Raw genomic sequence first — 25,328 nt, forward strand, 5'->3', positions numbered from 1 at the left:
TGCATTGTCGACTGTTCCTCCAGCTGTCTCCTACAAAATTGTACCATGAATCATGTTGGTTCTAACTTCAGTATCTCTCTCATACCTCAAGAAGGTGAACATCATTCATTCATTCTTCTGTCTCTAACTGATTTTTTGTCTTAAAGTAGTATGTAAACCTGAGTCACAAATCTATGTGGAAAGATTTCTTGCCTTGAGTCTAGACTCTGGAATATGGTGACCTCTGTTTCTATCTACAAATGCCATTCAGATGTGGCTTGTCAGCACTATTTCTGTAGTCCTGCTTTGTGTTTAGCTGCTAACAACTGCAAGTGATATACCATTTGACTATACACCCACAGCATGCACTTAGTACTGGGAAGCAACTTCTATGCTGATAAATTGGTCAATCACCAGACAGTTAAGAAGTTGTTTGTCTTGTTTTTGCCCACCTGACATTAAGTAGATATTGCTTTTTGACCTTCTACAGTTAACCATGGAGGAGTGTATCATAGTGGCCAAGTGCAGCCTCTTTCAAGATGGATCTGGGAGATGATATAATGGTTAAAGTTGCTTACCTCACAGGCACAAGGTACAGGGTCTCATTCTCACCTCTGGTTATTAGGTAGGCATGCAAACGTCTGCATGCTGATTGCTTAGTATTTACCTGTGAATCCTAAGATTTTAAATACAGTGGCATTTATGTTTTTCTCACTTCAATAAATAACACACTTTATAACCATATATAAATGAAACAAGATTTTCTGATTCATACAGACAAAAATGCCACAAACAACATTCTGTGCAACATAATGAAGGATGATCTGATCAAAACATGCCTCACATGTGCTTGCCAAAAAATCTTGTAAGTAAGTTATATGAGCTTTGCCAGTAAACATGACTTTCTGTTGGCAGTTTGAGTTTTACATTTAGACTACAGGATTGTTTTGAGTCTGGAACAGAAAATGAAAGTAGTTTTTTTAAAAAAAGAAAGGTAGCCATGAAGGAACAAAAGCAGAACCAGAGAACATTTTAGGCTAGTCATATTGTCATTGCACCAACTCCTTCGCTCAACGCTTTCTGGAATTCATAAATTCCAATACCCTGGAACAAATTATTCACACCCCCACCAGGGGCAACACTATTCTAGACCTAGTCATTATCAACATGAGTGACCAGTGTTCCACACCTGAAATCAACTCCTCGTTGGTCCAATCCGACCATAAGCTAATCACCTTTGATATCCTATTACCGCCCCCACCCACCATTAAAGAAACCACGGTAAAAAAATTCTCAAAAACCAACTTCATGCTTCTTAAGACAGAAGTGGCGAACTTCATGACACCCATGCAGATGGACAATACATTTACAACTGCTGAATTCTACACAAATGCACTCTATAAGCACTTACACGAGTGCATGTATCGTGCTATCCCAAACAGAACCAAGATGCTATCTTCCAAAAAAAGGAAGCCAATCTGGTGGTCCCTTGCCATAAACAAACTCTACAACAGAAGGAAGAAACTGTTGCAAAAGAGAGTAAAATCCCATGAGTGGAGGAGATGCCTGGCCAGCCTCAGTAAGAAGGTGAGATCCCTTATAAGATCCTCTAAAGCTAGATACGAAAACAGAATCCCCACTGATTCTAAGGGCAACCACAAAGCATTCTATAGCTATGTCAAGAATCTCAGTGGCAACACCCAGATCTGCTCTGAGTTACAGCACAACAGCACGAAAATTACAGAACCAACTGATATTGCCAACATCTTGGCAGATAGGTTCAGTGCTAACTTTACCCCCCCTCTCACCCCCTAAAGGGCCCATATCAATACAGGAAGAATGCAGAGTCTGTGTAATCACATCTATGCAGGTAAAAGCTGCACTCTCTAAAACCAAAAACACAGAATCCATGGGACCGGACAACATCCCAGGCTGAGTTTTACACAAACTTCAGAATGAACTGGCTCCCCACCTAAGCACCATATTCAATCAAAGTCTCTTGTCAGGCTTTGTGCCCACTGAATGGCGCACAGCAACATTTATCCCACTTCACAAAGGGGGAGCCACCACTGATCCTGGGAACTATTGCCCTATTAGCCTGATGAGCCTGGTCTACAAGGCCATGGAACGTATCATCATGGAACTCATAAACAAAGACATTGGTAACCTCCAAACTATGGACCCCACCCAGTTCGGGTTTGTGAAAGGCAGACCATGTCTTCTGAACCTGATCGACTTCTTTGAGGCAGTCACCAAAGCCGTAGACGAGGGTATGGTGGTTCACATAGCCTATCTTGACCTTGTCAAAGCTTTCAACACCATCCTCCATTCTGGAATTATAGCTAAACTCACTAAACTAGGTATAAATCCCTATGTCACAAGATGGGTTGCCAACTGGCTCACTGACAGAACCCATACTGTAAAAGTTGCAGACTCCAAATCTGACTTCAAATCAGTGACAAGTGGAGTACCACAGGGTTCAGTCCTGGAAGCTCTCCTGTTTGGTATTTACTTCTCTAAAGTACAGGCTAACACAGAAGGTCTCTGGTTAATGAAGTTTGCAGATGAACTAGGAGCCATAGTCGAGTCCCAGAATGATGTGGACATCCTACAGAAGGGCCTCTCTGAGACAGATGCCTGGTGTCAGAGGAATGGCCTCAAGCTCAATGCCAAAAAGTGCATTGTCATCCCCTTTGGTAAAAACTCTGTACCCATGAACTACCACATAAATGGCAGTCTACTTAACTCCGAATGTGTGATGAGAGACTTTGGTACCCAGGTGGACAGTAGTCTCTCCTTTGATAATCACATCATCACAGTAGTCAGGAAATCCTTCTATGCGGCACACCACATCACAAAAGGGTTCTCATTCAGGAAAAAAGAGGTCATTGTTCCCATCTACTCGGCACTCATTAGACCCATTATAGAGTACAACGCCCCTTTTGGAATGTATCTCACAAGACATCTGCAGCAGCTGGAAAGGCCACAGAAGTACCTCACAAAGAGGATTACTGGCCTCAAACAGATGTCCTACACTGACCGTCTCAAAAAACTCCAGCTTTACTCTGTAGCATATCACCTACTCCGAGGAGATTTCTGCCTAACATATAAAGCTATGTCAAACCCAGAGCTGTTGGACATGCTACACCTTAAGAAATCCCAATCCCTCTGACCTAAACCTTGTCACCACAATAAACAGGACATGCTGGAGGGATAGATTCCTGTCCCAGAGACTTCCTATACTCTGGAACAAGCTACCCATCTATGTCAAGCAAAGTTCTTCATTAGCACTCTTCAAGAAAAATCTTGATGAGTGGATGGGAAATAGGAAATACACCCCGGGGATAACTTCTGTGGCTCTGCTCGACAGGGGCACATCAAATTAATTTTCTTGGGTGGCATAAGCCAGGGAAACTTGATGGCTAGGCTTACTTAGGCCATTGGGCCAGTAGCCTAGTACCTACCTATGAACTTATGAACCTATGAACAAGTGACATTGAACAGTATTGTTTTTAGATATGTAATGATTAGTGAATCTCAGAAAAAGATCTGCACTCCCTAGTAATAATGAAAAATTAGCATATTTTGGAGGTGAAATAGCTAAGGGATGACCTAAAAATTATTTTAAATATGGTAAATTATATTTTAGCTGAGATTCGGCATATATCATTGCAGTATCTTTGCAGGAAATAATGTACAAAACTGGGCTGGGGAGATTCAATGGACAGTCAACAAATCGAAAAGACCGTGACCATAAATGTATTCTATAGTAGTGGTCTAAACATATTTCAGCAGTTGTTGTTGTTTGTCTTTTGGCTTTTCCCGGTTAGGGGTCGCCACAGCGGAACTCCGGTCTGCTAATGATTGGCAGTTGTTTTTTATGGTGTCAAGTTGCCAGCCCGATGCCCAACCTCCAAGGAAGGCACGCCCATTCAACACACGTCTTTCGAACGCCCATGAAATGAAAATAAGGAAACTGAAATTCACCTTAAAATGCACACGGAATTATTCTGTGAAAGACAGAACATATCTTTCTTTAAGTGGTGCAGCTTGTCTGCAAAGCTTGATTTTCATAGTCAGACTAATCACTACAGAGATTAAACACATGTATGTGTGGCATGAATGATAAATCAAAGTAGAAATGGATACAGGCTCAAAGTATATTATTAGAAGATGCAAACTGGCTTTGAAATAAGGTTTTGTGGGTATGTAGGTGTATCATGACAGAGATATTTACATGTTCTAGTGGAACGAATGAATGGATATTTGGATAATGTTACATTTCAAGAATAGCACGCTTTGTAAGGAAACACTGGCAGAAATGCAGCCTATGACAAGAAGCTATCAATCAAAAAGAGGTAGGAAGTCAATTACTGCCTTGTTCCTAAGAGTTTGACTGACTGGCTGATAGTCATTGCAAATTTTCTGTTGTAACCATTAGTAAACTTTGCTTTCCTCTGTATTTTTAAGTTATGCCCAAATTTTGCTTAAATTGGCTTATCAGCTATGCTCTGCATTGTAAACATTTTTCTTTGCTAATTTTATGATAGCAAAGTGAGGACTTAATAGGGGTGCTAGAGACCTAGCTCAGTCACCAGTAAAATAAAGCAAATTCATTTGTCAATTATTTCATTAACCGGCTCAAGTGTCTGAACAAGAATGCAGCAATTTAACCAGATGCATTGGCACAGTGGGATAAAGCCCTGATTATGACTCAGGTAATCTGAGTTTAGCTACTGACTCTGATGTTGGATGAGTAAGTTGCTTCTCTCTGAGATTGGAGACTGACAGTCATTTGAGCATTCATTCAGTGAGTGCCAATATAGCAGAGAAAATTTGCTGAACACTAGTTTCATTGCTGATTTATCCCCTGTTGTGCAACTGTAGAGTTGATACATATAATCATTGGGTGGGGTTCTTCCCCACATAACGGTAAAGGAAGAAGCCCCCACAAATAAAACATTTTCTTGAAGTACCCTGAGTATGGCTTTCAGTGAGATATTTTGACTGCTTCAGTGATTACTGAGAGTTATTTTTGTGGAACATCATAATTCATCTAGGGGCAGTCAGGGAGCACATTTCCGAAGCACATTCTCCAGATAGAATCTCTGATGGAGACTGGAGATGACTAGAGGCACTTGTATTTCAAGAAGAAAGGATTAAGTTGCAGAGACATCCTTCAAAGAACTGGGAAATATAGGCAGCATATGTTGCATGTCAGCCCTTGGAGAGACTGAGGTCATGCATGAAGGCAGGGGGGGATTGAGGTATAAAGACACAACTGTGAATCCCCCATGTGGATGACAGCACCTCTGTTTATAGGCTGACCCTAAGCCCTAGGAGAAGAAACCAGCCAAATGGATGTTAGCCCTGAGGAATGAATAAATTAACAGAGTGGCCAAAGATGAGACTTACTGGTCAACCTAGACTAGAATAAAAAAAATGTGATGTGATAGGTGCAGACATATCAAGAAGGCATATATGTAATGAATATTATAGCAGGGGTAGCAGATTGCAGGTGGATTCAATGTGCCACAAGTTTTTCTTTTTGGATATTATTATACTACTGTTTGCAAGAATTCCAACTAAAAGACAGCATGTATTTCTATTTTTCTCTGTTCTTTTGTTTACACTTATTTATCAGTCCACGAGTTGCATTGTAAAACCAATGCCATAAGTAATTTTATCAGCATGTAATAATCACAAGCAAAGAAGATGTGCCTCAGCCTAATTGATGGAATATTAATGTAGAATTAAGTTACGCCTTTGTGTCTAACACACCAGCATTAGGCTGTGTGAAAAAGAGTTCTACGTTTTGTATGGAAAATGGGATAAATGCATCTGTACTGCAACAGCCCTACAAAATGACCATAAAGCTTCACAGCTTTTGCACACAAAGTCTGAAACTCATTCCATTCTACACGTAAAAAAAGAAAAAAAAACTCTTAAGGTCAGATTCAAAACGCTTACCACAAAGTGTAGACTATATGCACACATTCTGAATTCAACAACAGCCCTACCATGATGTTTGTGATGTTTATTCAGTCAGAAAAGTTATGCTAAGTGCAAACACATTGTTAGGAGAGGGCATGAGACAAACGTTAGTTGATCGAAGAGAAAGATTTTTGTTGCCAGAGAAAGAAGTTAGGACAGTTTTATAATTTTAAATAGTAAAAACCAAAATGGAAGGGCTGGTCTTTCTGGCAGTAATAGACAGTTCTTATTTTCATAAAGGTCATTGTCTTTTTATTATTCAAAATAAAGGTTATTTACAAACAACAGAAGTAAAAAGTCGCATGTTAGTGGTGCGTAAGTTGAAAAAGGAGGCAATAACTTTTCATTTACTCATTAAATGTTCACTTACTGTAGGCTTCTGTGAAACTGTTGCATTAGGCAGGCATACAAAAATATTAAGGAATGTACTTTATGAAAATGTGGTTTTAGGAATTAGAAACTGTTGTTTCAGCTTAAATACATGAACAGAATTTTCTGTGATTATAAATTGCTCTTTTTGAAATAATGATTATCTTCCTGTATTATAGAGAAAAAGAAACATTTTTTGTAGAGTAATGGAGGACTAAAAATAAAGAAGTTGAGCTTGACATAGATTATACGATTGACTGCAACTTTCCATGGATGGTGGCGAAAAAGTGAAAGAAAACACAGTTATGTTAATTTTTTACTTAAACTAGAGAGATGCAGACATATTGATTATGTCTGTAACTCTTACAAATTTAATTCTTGGAGGGGGAGACACTTCAGAAAGATTGCTGTGAGGTATGCATCATGCATCTGACATCTGACATTAACCATTTCTGATTCACAGACAGCCCTCCCATGAAGCTTTAGTGCGAAGATGTGCAGCACCATGAGGTGCTGTCACCACCATGATGGTCTGTCATCATGCTATACCATGATGGGCTGTCACCACCATGATGGGCTGTTACCATGCAGTGTAACAATGGGCTATCACCATGCAACACCACATTGGGCTGTCACCATGCAGAGTCATGATGGGCTGTTACTATGGTGTGCCACTATGGGCTGTCCCCATTCAAGGCAATGATGGGCTGTCACCGTGCATCACCATGATGTGCTGTCACCATGCAATGCCATGATGTGCAGTCACCATGCAGTGCCACAATGAGCTGTCATTATTCAACACCGTATTGTGCTGTCATCATGTTATACCATGATTGGCTGTCACCATGCAGTGTCACAATGAGCAGTCTCTATTCAATGCCATGATGTGCTGTCATCATGCTATACCATGATGGGCTGTCACCATGCAGTGTCACAATGGGCTGTCACCACACAGCACCATGATGGTCTGTCATCATGCTATACCATGATGGGCTGTCACCATGCAGCGTCATGATGTGCTGTGATCAAGTTATACCATGATGGGGTGTCACCATGCAGTGTTACAATGGGCTGTCACCATGCAGCACCATGATCTGCTGTCATTATGCTATACCATGATGGCTTGTCACCATGCTGTGTCACAATGGGCTGTCACCATGCAGCACCATGATCTGCTGTCATCATGCTATACCATGATGGCTTGCGACCATGCTGTGTCACAATGGGCTGTCACCATGCAGTGCCATGATGTGCTGTCTTCATACTATACCATGATGGGCTGTCACTATGCAGTGTCACAATGGGCTGTCACCATACAGTGCCATGATATGCTGTCATCATACTATGCCATGAATTGCTGTCACCATGCAGTGTCACAATGGGCTATCACCATGCAGCACCATGATGTGCTGTCATCATGCTATACCATAATTGGCTGTCACCATACAGTGCCACAATGGGTTGCCTCCAAGCAGCACCATGATCTGCTGTCATCATGCTATGCCATGACTGGCTGTCACCATGCTATGTCACAATGAGTTGTCACCATGCAGCACCATGATCTGCTGTCATCATGCTATACCATGATGGCTTGTCACCAAGCTGTGTCACAATGGGCTGTCACCACACAGTGCCATGATGTGCTGTCCTCATGCTATACCATGGTGGGCTGTCACCATGCAGTGTCACAATGGGCTGTCACCATACAGTGCCATGCTGTGCTGTCATCATGCTATACCATGATGGGCTGTCACTATGCAGTGCCATGATGTGCTGTCATTATGCTATACCATGATTGGTTGTCAGCATGCAGTGTCTCAATGGGCTGTCACCACACAGTGCCATGATGTGCTGTCCTCATGCTATACCATGATGGACTGTCATCATGCAGTGTCACAATAGGCTGTCACCATGCAGCACCATGATGGTCTGTCACCATACAGTTCTTACACCTGCACTTTCCCCTAGACTAACAAGCAAATCTTGCAACATTGACACCAAGGGTACTCCGTGTATCTTGCCTTAAAGAAAAAAATTAAATAAAGACAATGTGCATCAGAGGGAAACATTACACACCAGATGTATCTGTGGGGAGGGGAGGCTACTGTACAAAGCTGAGAATAACTCTATGCAACATCAGGGAGACTATTTAAATTAGTACTGGGTCTCAATTAAAATGTTAATAAAGCCACAGCCCTACCCTTACTATGGACTTCATGAGAACTAAAAGCAATGAAACTTTAATATCTGTCATTATTTACTGACTATACAGATCTGTGATTTACAAGGGTAGGGACAAATCAATACTAAGGCACACTGGGCATGCTCTGTCAACTCAGAGTGTGTGTGTGTGTGTGTGTGTGTGTGTGTGTGTGTGTGTGTGTGTTTGAGTGCACATGTGTGTGTCTCATAGTGTATAGGTATGTGTATGTGTGTCTCTGTGCATGTGTCTTGTGACTAGATGTAAGTTTTTAAGTGTGATTGTGTTTGTGAATGTGTACATATGTGTTTCTTTTTGTGTGTAGTGTGACTGAGTATGTTTTGAATGTGGATGTATGTTCATTTATATATGTGTGAGTGGTATCTGTGTGTTTGTTACTGTGTGTGTGTGTGTGTGTGTGTGTGTGTGTGTGTGTGTGTGTGTGTGTGTGTGTGTGTGTGTGTGTGTGTGTGTGTGTGTGTGTGTGTGTGTGTGTGTGTGTGTGTGTGCGTCTGTTAAGTGTGACTTGATGTGTGTTTTTAATTGTGCATACGTGTGTGTGTGTGTGTGTGTGTGTGTGTGTGTGTGTGTGTGTGTGTGTGTGTATGTGGTGGGACTGGGTACGTTTTTCAGGGTGCATGTGTGATGGTTTGTGTATGTTTGTGAATGAGTATGTGTTTTGAAGTGTGCGTGTGTGTGTGTGTGTGTGTGTGTGTGTGTGTGTGTGTGTGTGTGTGTGTGTGTGTGTATGTGTGTAGATGTTTTTAGGTACCCGTACAGCAGTGCTTCAAGGATTGGTATTGAAAAACTAGTGCAGTTGTTTCTAACTAGTCAATATTTGATTCTGAGACATGCCACAAATTACTGGTGAGCTTTTGCTAAATAGGTCTCTTTCACATCTCAGATTCCTATTATATCACCTTAGTGTCACTAGAACCCGCAATTGAAACCCTAATTGGACTTTGGTCATATTTCCTTTTAATATGTTATAGTTAAGCTTAATAACATTAATGGAAACTAGATGTAGACTTTGAAGTAAGAATCCATGTATCCAAATAATTAATCTGGTTTACCTAAGACTGCTGAATAAAAAATTTTAAGCTATTCTTAATAAACAGTACAGAGTACAGTGCGACAACTGTTTACACTGTCACTGAATTCAAGGCTTATTTTTAACTACTACTGCATTACTGTAATTTTTTCTTATGTTATACCAGTGTTATTTTTTTTACAGGTTCATAGATAGTGGGGATTTGATTTTAAGGTATTAACTGTGATTTAGAAATGTGTGCCCATGACATTTGTAGTCTAATGTATTCATATCTATAGCATATCTATGAAGCTACTGGATAACTAAGGCAAGTTCACCACAAAATTTGAGAGAAATGTTGTCGTTTTTAGGAATGGAATATTTAGCCTTTGCAAACGTTTCTGTATGAAACTGTTTTTTTTTTTTTTCAAAGAATATTAGACTCCAAATATTTATGGAAATGATTGCATCCTGAATAAAATCCTATCTCAATGCAAAGGCATGTGAACAATTGTATACAGAACAAATTCTGTAAACTACTTTTTAGATAACACAGTTCTTCACAGAATTCCAAAAGAGGGTTAAGTCTCATTATTATGGTTGCATTATTTATCAAGTTTCAGGTGATAGACATTTTCCATTTGGGGATACAAAAGTTTTCTCTATCTTTGACAATGAGTTTTTGCACAAATAGCACAATCTGTAGGAGCATTTTAATCCAATGTAGCCTTGTGAACTTTCACAACATGTGTCTACATGATGATGATTGTACACATATCCTTTTGTAAAGAGTTATGTCTACATAAGTGTGTGTGACGCAATTTATCTATAGTCCCATGCTGAGAATTTTCGCACATAACCAACATAATTTAGCTTACAGGTTTTGCACTGCTCTATGAAGTGACATCAGCTAATGATAATGGTTGAGGATATTTGATGAGTAGGTGTACTGGAATATGTTTTGAGCAGCAAAGTAATGATCAGCTATACTTATCTGAGTCTCCTACTAGGTACGTGATGTCGAATTACATGGTGGTAAATGATGCACAGATGTCCAGTGTCTGCCCAGGAGTAGTGGTACAGCTTGCATGCACTCAAACTGTCCCACTGCAAACTAAGATTAACTGAAAGGTACGTGTGCCCACTACTAGCATAGTGCAGAAGAAACATAAACTTGGGCCATTTGCATATTGTGTGCTTGTAAATAGTGATATTGACTCCTTGGATGTGAAATGCCCCAGTGGGAAAAAAGATCAACAAAAACTCTTATGACAGACAAACACAGAGGACATTTGTCCAAGTATATTGTGGGTTCTTAAATTTTAAATGGAAAAGGTTTATACCCATGCTATCTCAGGCATCGACTTTACTTAAGAAGTCATTTTTATAATATTATATAAACCTCTGAAACTGCTGTCTGCAGTCATGGAAAGCGTACTAAAACAGGGATAAAGAATTGCTGTAGGCCTACGTGACATGTCTCCTACATTCTCATGGGATACTAACCTCTCCCCCTTATGGGATGGTAACCTCTCCCACCTATGGGGTGGTAACCTCTTCCCCTATGGAATGGTAACCTCTCCCCCCTATGGGACGGTAATCTCTCCACCTGTTGCAGCATCCCAGCAGCTGTTACAACCTTTTTCCTCCCTTGTCTCTGCATATCTGTTACTTTACTGTGAGAGTTTATTTCATGTAGCTTTGGTTTAACAATACAGGGTGGAAACATTCCTGCTATATATAATTTCTACTTGTTTCTGTCATCTCTGATCTGCCGGATATTAGTCTGTATGAGCATGCACAGACCAACTGAGTCCCACAAGGATGAGAAGTGTGGCCTTCTTTACTCCACCTGCCCCCCTCCAGCTCTGGCCATTGTCTTACTTATATAGCTGATTTTCCCTGTCAATTCTACCCCTCATTACTTTTCATCTTATAGAAACAATACCATACCTCGTTTGGGTTTCATAATTTATACTGATTCTTTAACAAGCGAACCCCTTCTTATATACGTAATCACTACTCCCCACCCACTCGTCCCGCATGTCCGACTCCTCCTTATTTACCCACTCGTCTTCATCTCTCCAATAGCCACTCTAAAACTCCTCCTCCTCCTTCATTCAGAATCATTTTTTATCACTTACCACCTGCTTCACCTACAGTATTTACCTTGACCGACCTACCCAGTCCTGCTTTCACAAATGACTGACATTCGGTTCATCTTCCATTTTTTTCAATTCTCCATCTGTTTACTTCCCATACTTTCTGATGCTCTGTCTCCTTACTTTTCAATGTTGCATTTATTTTCCATCCTTTTCAATGGTCTGTTTACTTTCTGTCGTCTCCAATGTTACTCCATTTATAATCTTTTTAACAACCACTCATCTTCTGCTTCAACAATATTTACCTTACAAAATTGACCCATTCTTACTTTCACAGCTAACTAACTAGTATTCAACCAGCCATATGTTGCATTATTATATTAACCACATCCAACAAAGACATTTGATTTTCTACTTTGCCTTTTTCTGTGATTCCACACTTGGAAATACTCCTTCTGTCATTTATCCTGTAGTAAAACATCAGTTTACAACACTTAACAACAACCCACATAGTCCCATTACAACTCAATAGTTCAATTTCTGCTTTATACTTACCTCTGCTTACCAGTCCGTATGTTTTTACCCAAACACCTACTCTTGTCTTGCCAGAAACCTTCACCATTTGCACAGATCTCCACTTACTTATCTATGAACAATATAATGCTTTCCAGTTGTGTTATCATCCTCGGGAACTTCATTATTAACTACTTTGATGCACTCAAAACAACCACCCAAGTCAATTTAATTAGTCAAGGGTTTAATCATTTTAACACAAGAACACACTAGACTCAATATCAAACCTGCAATCATATCCTTCTAGAAATTGTAATTAGAAATGCACCTAATAAAATATCTGCCATCTCTGCCTTTCCCTTCACTTAGTGGACGCTGCGTCATTATTTTCTATCTCCACACCACTTTAAACAACCCCCTTCAAGATTAATGACATTTTACCCAGAAAGGTTAAAGACATCATGCCCATGAACAGTCCTACCTAAAATTAACTTGTCTCTCTTTTCTAGTATAACTGATCTCAACACCATGACCAGCATCTTAAACAGCATATTATTCCACCTGCAAATAAACATTTTCCCAAAGACTACCAGATAACAAATGGCAGACATTGCTGAACTAAAAAATTATGAGCCCTATTCCGTTCAAGACATACAGTTTGGAATCAATGAAAAGTATTTCCCTCACAAGAAAGTAACTAAAGATTCCACCAGAAAACAAAACAATTTGCAATCCATCATTAAAAACAGAACATATTACTATCCATACTCCCTATAAGGTTTTCTAATGGGAAATCACATTCCATACACCCCTGAGAATCTATCCTCAGATTCCACAAAGAGATTTAACATCTTACCCCCACTCCTCTTTTCACGTCAGAGTCAACAAAATAAAACGTATTAAAAAAATACTTAACCAAATCCCTGCTGATGCTAACACAGGGGCTGATAACCTACAACCCCTGGTTTATCTTCATCTGCAAGGGGCAACTTCTTTTTCATCTGAAACTCCTATGTACCTGATGTCTGATGTAAAACATCATGTCCACTCTATCGGAAGAAGTGGTAATCAGACCTTTCCCTAAATGTACTTAACCCACCTCCACATCTGACTTCTAGCCCACCTTCATCCTCTGTACCCTAGGAAAAGTCTTTGACAAAATATTTATACTCAGATCTGTGAATATGTACTAAATCATGGTCTGTTATGATGTTCCCAACATGACTTTTGGCCTAGAAGATGCACTATGATAGCCTTATGTATCCTCACAGATGCCGTCCTCCAAAACACTGACAAACAGCATCTTACAAAGGGTATTTCCATAGATCCAACAATGGCATTTGACCTGGTAGAGCCCACTCTCTTCCAAAACTCCCTCACCCAAAATGGATTTAGCATCCAAGCCCTCTGCTAGTTTAAAAACTTTCTATTAAATAACAACTTTTGTTTTCAAATTGAGAAATAAGTGTTGCCAACTCCCCCATCTGTAAAAGAGTGCCCCAAATAAACATCCACTGTCTCATCGTATTCTCCATAGCTATCAGCAAATTATAACTTTTTTTCTGCTACCATACACGTGGAAGAGGTCACTTAAGGTTAATCATTTGTGAACTGAGGAGGGTGGAGCTAAGAACTAAACCTTCTATTTAAGAGGTAAAATAAAACATTTCAGAGCTTTATTGGAAAGGCTCACCCAGAATCTGCTACACTTTGCTGTGAGGGAAAGGTTGGTTTGCTTTTTATTTGTTGTATTTTGTATTAGTTTATTGCCTTTTTATATTTTGAGTGCTGTGATTTGTTTTCTTTACCTTGTGTTGTTGTGTTCTGCTTTTAACTGCATATTAAAATTTCAGAAGACCCCCACAGCACTGTCTCTTGTGAGTCAGGCAGAAATTAGAACTGATCAATTAAGGACTCATACATAAGACAGAAGAGGTCACTTAAGGTTAATCATTTGTGAACTGAGGGGTGGAGCTAGGAACTAAACCTTCTGTTTAAGGGGTAAAATAAAACATTTCAGCGCTTTATTGGAAAGGCTCATTCAGACTCTGCTACACTTTGCTGTGAGGGAAAGGTTAGTTTGCTTTTTATTTGTTGTATTTTGTATTAGTTTATTGCCTTTTTATATTTTGAGTGCTGTGATTTGTTTTCTTTACCTTGTGTTGTCCTTGTGTTCTGCTTTTAACTGCATATTAAAATTTCAGAAGACCCCCACAGCGCTGTCTCTTGTGAGTCAGGCAGAAATTAGAACTGATCAATTAAGGACTCATACATAAGACAGAAGAGGTCACTTAAGGTTAATAATTTGTGAACTGAGGGGTGGAGCTAGGAACTAAACCTTCTATTTAAGGGGTAAAATAAAACATTTCAGCGCTTTATTGGAAAGGCTCATCCAGACTCTGCTACACTTTGCTGTGAGGGAAAGGTTGGTTTGCTTTATATTTGTTGCATTTTGTATTAGTTTATTGTCTTTTTATATTTTGAGTGCTGTGATTTGTTTTCTTTACCTTGTATTTTGCTTGTGTTCTGCTTTTAACTACATATTAAAACTTCAAAAGACCCCACAGCTCTGTCTCTTGTGAGTCAGACAGAAGTTTTTCCTCACTCCCCAACCCTGTCACTGTCATGTTCTTAAATACCACTGTCTTTCTAGTTGCCTGCCTCTTATTTTAATTTGACCAAATATCTCATTTCCTCTCTGCTTTCACTGGCTTGTGTGAGTAAGCACAAAATTATCATTTTGTGAAATCACTCCCCTTCAACTATTTAAATTTATTGGCCATTCTACTGCATCCCATAGTACTGGAATACAAAAGTTATCACCACCTTTCAATCTATCTTGCTGTTTTAAAAATAGTGATTCTCCACTAAAACTTAACTTTTTAAACAGGTAAAACTTAAGTTACCTACTTTCACATCTAACTTCTCTAGTGCACACTGCAGTGTTTAATTTGCTCTAATATGTGCTGGAAAGCACTAGGAAGCCTTAAACTGATACAGGCACTCAATTTTCCTTATTAATAAGGAGAAATTAATCATAGGCACTAAACAGCCTATAATTGCAAAGTACACTGCTAAGGGAAGGGAAAACAGCTCCTGTACATTTAAAAAAAAGCACCAAACCAGGCATGTCCAAGGGTACGCTTCAAGTGATTTCTCCTGTCCACCTGGTGAATCTGGGCATACTGGGGCAATGCAGCAATTGCCTCATGTACACAGACAACCCTCTCCTCCTACCACCCAACACTACACCCTGTGAGAGATGCACTTATGTAGCCAAACTGGAAGCAGAGCTCTCTCCACCCAAGATTGTGCTAGACAGTCAAGAGGAGAAGGTTAACACCAGCATTATACCTCAAGTAACACATAGCCCTTCTAAACTCACACCACCAACACCCATACATGGCAACACTAAATCCACATATGTGGATGCCTTAACTGTAACCTGCCCAAGCAACAAGGACCTCCGAAGCTGAAAAGCAAACAAACACCAGTCACAACCAAAGTGTCACATAGCTCACAACACCAGTGTGCCACCCAGCAACAGCCCCTAAGGCAAGACAATGTACCTAACACTTTAGTCATAGGTGACTCTATAGTCAGGCACACTGATGTCCCACTCACCAGGCTGAACAAGGAGAAAATTACAGTGAGCTGTCTGTCGGGTGCCAGGATCCGCCACATAACTCATGCACTCAAGTCACTCCGCAACAAGTACAAATATGACTCTGTCATTGTCCATGTTGGAGTGAATGACTTCAGACATACCTCCCTGGACTATATGAAAAGAGACATGGAAGAGCTCTCGGATCATGTGGCCCAGGCAGGTATGACCCTGGCCCTGAGTAGCATCCTGCCTTCGCTCAGAATGATACCACAATATAAGGACAAAATGATTAACTTCAACAATTGGCTAAGATACTGGTGTCATTCAAAGGGGATACAGTATCTGTCTGCCTGGAACGACATGATCGACAGACCACGATACTTTGCCAGAGATGGTGTGCATCTGTCGCCCCTGGGATTCAGGTTACTGGCAAAGGCTCTTGCCATCCCTATAGTGCCTTTTTTAAGCAAAGTTCAATGGTCAAAATCACCACTGTAACAGGTACAAGCATGCAAAATCTGAAGGTAATGCTACTCAATGCTAGAAGTCTAAACCTCAAAATGCACTCTCTCAAGGCACTCCCAAAAATGGAGAACATCGATATCTGTACAGTAACTGAGACCTGGTTCAAGGCTGCAGAGAGCACCCCTGCAATACCAGGCTACAACTCTTACCACATTTTTCGGCCACCAAACCAGGATCGAAACACTAAAGGTAGAGGAGTCTCCATATTCACCAAGGATATTCACACCACCAGGTTAGTTGCCCAACACAATGTGTCTGAAATTCTCCAGGTGAAACTAACACTAGGTAAGACTGCAATCCAAATTGTAGCTTGCTACAGATCCCCCACCATGCCCCAAGATTCTCACTACACCTTTCTAAACATACTGGAAAATATTAATATACAACCAAACACCCTAATACTGGGTGATTTTAACTACCCTGCCATTAACTGTGAAAACTACTCGTGTACCAACACCTTTGCCCAATGGTTCTTGGAATTCATAAATTCCAATGCCCTGGATCAACTAATCCATAGTCCCACCAGGGGCTCCAGTATCCTAGACCTGGTCGTTATCAACATGGGAAATTGATACTCCACACCTATGGTCACCCCCTCGTTGGTCAGGTCAGACCATAAGCTAATCACCCTTAACATCCACATCCCACCCCCACCCCCCAGTAAGGAAACCTCCATAAAAAACTTCTTCAAAGCAAACTTCATGCTACTCAAGTCAGAAGTGACAAACTTCATGACACCCATGCAGACGGGAACTGAAAGTTCGACTGCTGAGTCCTACACTAAGGCACTGTACGAGTACATCCACTCATGCATGAATCATGCCATCCCAAATAGAACCAAGATGCTCTCCTCCAAAAAAAGGAAGCCAATCTGGTGGTCCCCTGCCATAAACAAACTTTACAACAAAAGGAAGAAACTGTTGCAGAAAAGAGGAAAATCCCAGGATGCGAAAAACTCCTGTACCAGTCTCAGTAAAAAGCTGAGATCCCTCATAATTTCCTCCAAAGCTAGTTATGAAAATAAAGTTGCCAAAGATTCCAAAGACAACCACAAGGCATTCTATAACTATGTCAAGAATCTAAATGGCAATACTCAGATCTGCTCTGAGCTACAGCAGAATGGCATTAAATATACTGATCCCAAGGATATTGCCAATATCCTGCCAGATCGATTCAGTGCCTACTTCACCCCCTCTCACCCCCTAAATGGCCCATCTCAATACCGGAAGATTGCCAAATTCCGGTAACAATGGCCACACAGGTACAAAACGCACTCTCCAAAGCTAAGAATACACCATCCATGGGACCAGATGACATCCTGGGCTGTGTACTACATGAACTACAAAATGAACTGGCACCTCACCTAAATGTCATGTTTAATCATGCCCTCACCTAAGGTTTCATGCCCACTGAGTGGTGCACAGCTACAGTTATCCCACTCCACAAGGGTGGATCCACCTTGGATCCCGGGAACTACCGCCCCATCAGTCTGACGAGCCTGATCTGCAAGGCCATGGAATGTATTATCATAGAACTTATAAACAAAGACATTGGCAACCTTAAAACACTGGACCCCACCCAGTTTGGGTTTATGAAGGGCCGATCTTGTCTCCTGAACCTGATTGACTTCTTCAAATCAGTCTCCAGAGCCGTGGAAGAGGGTAAGGCAGTCCACACAGCCTATCTGGACCTCACCGAGGCCTTTGACACCATCCCCCACTCTGGAATCATAGATAAACTTACTAAGCTGGGCATTAATCCCTACATCACTCGATGGGTTGCCAACTGGCTTACTGACAGAACCCACACTGTAAAAGTAGCTGACTCCAAATTCAGCTCCAGACAAGTGACAAGTGGAGTACCTCAGGGTTGAGTCCTGGGACCTTTCTTGTTTGGCATCTACTTCTCTGAAGTACAGGCCAACACTAAGGGACTCTGGCTAACAAAGTTCACAGATGACTGCAAACTGGGAGCCATTATTGAATCCCCAAATTATGTCGATAGTCTACAAAAGGGCCTTACAGAAACAGATGTTTGGTGCCAGAGCCATGTGCTCAAGCTCAATGCCAAGAAATGTATAGTTATCCCCTTTGGGAAACAACATGTACCCGTGAATTACCACATAGGTGGCAGTACACTAAACACCAAAAGTGTGATAAGAGACTTAGGGACACAGGTGGACAGTGGTCTTACCTTCAATAACCACATCGCCACAACAGTCAGGAAATTCTTCTATGTGGCACACCTCATCACTAAGGGCTTTTCATCCAGAAAGAAGGAGGTCATTGTCCCACTGTACTCATCCCTCATTCGACCCATTATAGAATACAACACCCCATTTGGTATGTACCTCTCAAGACAGATGCAGATGCAACAACTGGAAAGGCCTCAGAAATACTTCACTAAAAGAATCACAGGCCTAAAGCAGATGCCCTATGCTGACTGCCTTAAAAAACTCCAGCTATACTCTGTCGCATATCATCTACTCCGAGGCGATCTCTGCTTAACATAGAAGGCCATGTCAAATCCAGAGCTGTTGGACATGCTGCACTTAAAGAAATCCCAATCCCTCAGAGCCACACGCTCCAGGGAACTAAACCTTGTCATCATATTAAACAAAACATGCTGAAGGGATAGGTTCCTGACCCAGAGACTCCCCAGACTCTGGAATAGACTGCCCATACATGTCAAGCAGAGCACCTCTTTGGCCCTCTTCAAAAGGAACCTTGATGATTGGATGGGAGAAAGGAAATTCACCCCAGGGATCACATCAGTCGCCCTGCTAGACAGGGGTCTAGGGAAGTAAATAGTGTGGGAAGAAATAGCCAGGGAATTGTTATTGCTAGGCTTGTATAGGCCCTAAGGCTGATAGCCTAGTACCAACCTATGAACACTTCATGTAAAATAATTAGAAAAAAAAATCAAAGAAGATCTCTTCCTCATGTTGTCGTGTTAGCTAGAAAAACTCATCCTTAGCACTAACAAAGTAAATCAATGATATTTGTGTCAGGCATAAGCTGTCCCCAATACCAAAGAACTGGACTGTTCTTTTATGTGGCCAAACTCCCCTTAAAGACACCAAACATTTCATTTAGTCAGCAATGTGGCTAGATCATCAACTTACTCTTCCAATACCACCTAAAACTCATTCAGACCAAAGTAATTATTTTGGGCTAACAATATTGTAATTTCTATCCCCAGAAGCCAGGACAGCAACTGGGAAAAGTGCCCCAGTCCAGCTAGAATACAGTTTACCTGCAAATGCCTGCACCATTAGTAAGAACACAGTCTGGCACAAATCACAGTCAGCAGCATTTATAGATTCATCACACTAGCTCCAAAGACAAAACATCACTGGCCAGTGATCACAAAAGCAAAAGTGGTTGTGTATTCCACAATAAACTGACCTACTCCTTAATTCTCTTATCTATAAACTTCTTAATCTGAAGACATTCTCATTCTTCACAAGTTGCATCACCATTCTGGATCCCATCCTTTACGCTTAGACCACTGCCCCATCCTTAATTTTCTGCAGACCTCTAGAACCAGCCTGCAGTGTACTGCCCACAGTCTAACCATTTTGCATCCTATATGGTGGGAAGCTCCTCCAGCATATCTAAAGTAAAACACCCAATTTTCTAAATTCAAACCCACCTCTAAAATTATTCACCAAGTAAGACACATGTAACTGTTTTAACCAAAAGGATGGGATTTAAAATATACCAACATAGTTCCCCTACAGCTCTACCAAGCTCAGAAAGTTTCTAATTCCTCAGCAGAAAGCAAAAGTAAAGCCAAAAAAATTGCCTTTTTTTCTGCTTAATCTCTGACTTCTTTTTGGTAATCCAACATCTATATATATTGCACATTAGTATCTTTTTTCATATTTCTAGTAGTGTTTCTTTTCCCCAAAGAGTATTAAATGTAATGTTAACAGAAAATAAGTACTCACTTGTTTGTAGCATCTGCTCAGTTGACAATAATTATTGGTATATTTTTTCTTTTTCAGATTTTCCCATTCTGAGCCCGAAAATGGCCCATTTGGCTCAACACTGTACCTTGGTTAACAAATATTGAATAAATAAATAAAACTAATTTCCTTCACATATATCAGAGGCTCTCTCTCTCTGTCTCCATCTTACTAGAAAGGAACACAAACAGAGGTTTTCCCATTAGCCACATAACTGATTTTTATTCTGTTTTACTTCAACAGTAATACAACAAATGAAGGGACCTTCATGAAGAAATGCTGCAAGGGATTCTGCATTGATATCCTGAAAAAGTTGGCGAGGACTGTAAAGTTCACCTATGACCTCTATTTGGTGACCAATGGGAAGCATGGCAAAAAAATCAACAATGTGTGGAATGGAATGATTGGAGAAGTAAGTTATTTTAGGTAAACATAAAACCACTCAGTTAATAAATGGTGCTGATGTTTTTACTATGAGATACATTTGAGTTCTTGCAGGTTTCTAAGTTGGAGAAGCAGCAGAGGACAGATCTGTGTAATTTTTTCTTTTTCTGTCTCTCTGTCTCCCTTTTAAACAGGTAGTTTACAAACGGGCAGCGATGGCTGTTGGCTCCCTTACAATAAACGAAGAACGTTCTGAGGTAGTCGATTTCTCAGTTCCATTCGTTGAGACTGGAATAAGTGTAATGGTGTCAAGAAGCAACGGAACGGTCTCTCCGTCGGCTTTCTTAGGTACTTTTTATACAACTTTAATCAGTTTCTTTCATCTTTACCCAAATCCAGTTGCAACATTCTCTATTTCCAGTAATATACCATTTCCTTTACTTATCTTAAATTACTTTTTTTTCAAAAAAGCTGAGTGAAAAAAAAACAACTAAATACATTTCCTTGTGGCATATAATAACATATAATTGATCAACTATAACAAGATCCTGCAGATTCTATCAATAGAAAATAGACTGGGAGACAGTTACTGACACTAAAAAATGCTGAATAATTATATTAAGGAGGAATATGGAACACTTGCATGTTTTATAGAAGCATACCCTGGGATTTAGAAAGAGCAACTGCCAGGGGTAAGCACTAATGCATCTGCTTTTCCACTAGTGGTAGCCCTTTCTCTTTCTTAAACAACCCCACTGTAGTGATTCTATGTGGTCTGTATAGTCACAATTACAGTAAGGGGTTTATGCAGGTGGGTAATTAAGTTAATCACCTGCATAAATTAACATGGCCAACTGGCTGTACTTTCTCATTGAATTCATGGGGAGAGACCTTGTAGCAGGTAATTGTTTGGTAGATTACTGGAAAATACCGGTAATGCGGTTGTGAGTGTATGTGTATGTATGTGTGTGGCAATATATATGTGTGTGCTTGTAGAAATATGTGCAGTCTCAGATGAGTGTGTGCTTCTGAGTGTGTGTTTGTGTGAGTGTGTATGTGTGTGTCTTTCTTTACCTGGGTCACAGTAGGGGGTTAGTTATTTTAGTTTATCCATTACAGTTGTTGTTGTTGGTTACATGGTGAGTCATGGTTGAAGGCTGTGACTTAGAGCTTGAATGCCATCCCACTGGGGATACTAGTCAGCGAACAGATCAACTGCAATGCTTTTAACAAGTGAATGTTAATCTTCTAATTCAGCTGTCTGCTATGGGAGTGACATCTGATGAGACCAAGGATGACCCTGGCCTAATGTCCAGATTTACAACTTATTTGAAGGACCTGGTGTCTAAATTATGTAAATATAAATGTTTGCAGTGGCAGCATTTGCATTTTGAAGCTTCCCTACACCATAAAGTTGTTCCATGCAGGCTCCGCATTTTAAAAATGCCGATGTATGGAGATTCATTTCCAGAGATGCTAAAATGTTGGCAGATATTAAATATACAGCTTGAGTTTGACTATTTGAAGTTTGTGATAGAATTTTTAAAACCCACTGAGGTGGATTTGTTGAGAGAATATAGCAGTTTGCGAAATTACATTATCATGAGGTTTAGTAAAGAATCCTTCAAAGTGCGCTTGGATGAGATGCTAGATAACGTAGCCAGCTATGAAGCTAGATTGTAGACACCTAAACAGAAGAAGTTGCAACATGATATTAATGATTTTAAGAGAGATGATGTCTTCTCTTGGCCACAGATATCCGCTACAACTACAGAGATTGATACAGCAGTGCCTAATGCCACCAGTAATGTGACACCATCTCAAATATGAATGGCAGTTTTTACACTCCCAGTACAACCATGGACTTCTAATAATGAAGTGAATATTTGTAATAATAATAGCATGGATGTTAGACAGCATGCTTTGACCTGTGTCACTCCCTCTACATCACTGACTGTTTCTTCTCCTTTTCTACTTCCCTTTGCACTTCCAGAACCACTACTGATAGAGAAAGGTTTCAGGAAAGACCGTTCCAGGAGTCGGTTAAGGAAGGGGCGTATCCATCAAACTATACAAGGGGAGAAGACAACAGGCATGACAACATGCAATAAAAGTCAGATAACTTCATTTTTAACATCTCCTCATACCCACTATCAGCAGCTCAGTTAGCATTATTGACAAAAGGGCTCTCGTTTATACCATCTAAAAAAATCAGAATTGATGTATTTGTTCCTGGAATTTAAACTGTTTGGAAGGAATATTTCTCTTAATTTAATGTTTTTTTGGACAAATTATGGCTGATAACGTTTTTAAAAAAACAAGCCTACTTAACCAACTTCCCATCCATTTGTGGCTGTGTTTTCTAATTTATGCAAAGAACAATTGTGTGAAGCCCTACAACAAGAGCATAAGTCTTCATTCTACAACTTTATTATAAGTGAAAAAGAAGCATTGAGAAACCTACAAGAGGCAGGTTTTTTAGAGATTCCGTAGAACCATCAAAGCACTCGCAAAATAAAGAAAAACAACAGAATGCAAAACCCAAATCCAATTTATTTTACTTTAGCGCCTCGGCCAAACAGCCTTCAAGAAGTAATCTTAATTGTTGCTTGTATTAAAGTATAATCACTATTATGACATTCCATAAAATAAACAGAAATATAACTTTCCACCTTTTGTTTTTTTATGTCTCTAATATGTTTCTGCAACTTGACTTTAAACTTTCTTTTACTTTGACCAATGTAGAAGAAATTGCATGGACACTTGAGACAATATATAATGCCTTCAGTTTTACAAGAATATCTACCCACAGGGTCAAATTTACTTCCATTATTTTTTTTTTTTAATTAGAGACTATAAACCTACAAACATTACAATTATTACAGGGAACAGTACCATAATGATCCATGAATGGCATTGGATTTTCTTCAGGTAACACAAAAAATGCTTTAACCAGTCTATCTCTCAAATTCTTCCCCCTTCTATACAAAATGGAAGGCTTTCTACATATTATTTTATCTAACTTATCAAAATTTTGTAAAAACTTCCAGTAATAATGTACTAATTCCCATATTCTTTCACTCAAGACATTATAAGTTGTTACAAAAAGCATTCTGTCCTTACTGTCAGCCTTAGGTGAATTCTCATTATATCTAAACTCATGTTTATGTGTAAATTCCATTAAAGAAATAGTATCCAAGTATCAAGTATATTGTACCTGCTATAGCCCCTATGAAGAAACATTAACAATGTCTGACCTACTTCCCTGTGCAAGTCCATATCATTGTTGCAAATCCTGAATAACCTCTATAGTTCACCATACGGGAGAGATTTAATTGTATGTGGGGGATGACAACTGGTCCCATACAAATACTGAACCCCATCTATAAATTTACGATGAACTGAGGTATGTATAGACCCATCATTTAATCCAGTCAGATGTACATCAAGAAAAAAAATTTCTTGACCAAACTGTAAACCATCAAATTGTAACTCATAAACATTAACAAAATCATGGACCTTATCTGCAGCATTCTCACATACAGATATCAAATCATCAGTATATCTGTAATACAAAAAAAATGTCTTGAACAAATTTATGTTTATAGATATAATACATTTCAAATTTTGCCATGAAGAGATTGGCATACATGGGGGCAAAAGGTGCCCCCATAGCTGTAACCTGTAGCTGATGGTAGATAACATTATTGAAACTAAAAAATATATTTAACAAACAAAATTGTACTAATTCTATGACATAATGTGAAACTGGACTGTCTTCTAAGAAATAATGAAGGACTGCTATCCCATCTTAATGTTTGATGTTAGTATATAAGCTTTTGCCATCCAAAGAAATCCAATACATATTCAGATTCCATTTGATTATAGATATTTTAGTAAGGAAATCAGAAGAATCCCAAACATAGGATGGGAGCTTCTCAACATAAGGCAACAAAAAAGTATGCAATAGTATTCCAATATTGTGAAGAAAATAGTGACGGACACAATCTGTCTGCCCGGGGGATTACTACTGTCCTTATGGACTTTGGGTAGACAATAAAATGTCACCATGTTGCAACCTTCAGTACTACATTTTGTGTCCACTTCACTTCTAATAAAATACCTTAAACGGTAACCTTTCTTCATTAAACTAGAAAAATCTTGCATAGCTTTTTTATAAACACTAACGTCACTAACTTCATGCACTATATTGTTATTTAGATATTCTAAACACATACGTAAATACTGTGAATAGTGTAAGATAACTATTTTATTGCCTTTGTCCGCTGGCTTGATAATCAGGTCTTTTCTATCTGCCAAATCTTTTAAAGTAGCCCATTCATTCTTAGTCAAATTATACTGTATATCAGATTTATTCTTATAAAATTCAACAAACAACTGTGCAGTGGCATAGTTAATCATTACTGAGAAATGTTTAACACATTCATTATTATAAGGTAGAATAAATCTACTCTTAAAATTCACATTTGCAGTGTCCAGTAAACAATATGCATTAGGACTGTCTTCACCATCAATATATCTGATGTTCAAGAATAAAAACTATCATCTTCACTCACAGCCAAATTATTATTCACAACCTGTTGATTAGCCCTTCTCAAGAAAAAAAAAAACACTTTAAATGTAACTTCCTAACA

The 25,328-nt window shown here is 39.5% G+C and overlaps 1 protein-coding gene across 1 annotated transcript in view; it reads left to right on the forward strand.

Moving 5' to 3' along the window:
* The window catches only part of GRIN2A (glutamate ionotropic receptor NMDA type subunit 2A), a 1,242,307-nt gene that overhangs the window by 542,849 nt on the left and 674,130 nt on the right, over positions 1 to 25,328 (forward strand). The window contains exons 4-5 of the mRNA XM_044089077.1: positions 20,533 to 20,701; positions 20,868 to 21,021. Coding sequence (XP_043945012.1) covers positions 20,533 to 20,701; positions 20,868 to 21,021 — 323 coding nt within the window. The remainder of the gene's footprint in view (positions 1 to 20,532; positions 20,702 to 20,867; positions 21,022 to 25,328) is intronic.

The sequence above is a fragment of the Protopterus annectens genome, chromosome 12.part0, assembly GCF_019279795.1.
Source record: "Protopterus annectens isolate FY-2018-M chromosome 12.part0, PAN1.0, whole genome shotgun sequence".
NCBI lineage: Eukaryota > Metazoa > Chordata > Ceratodontiformes > Protopteridae > Protopterus > Protopterus annectens.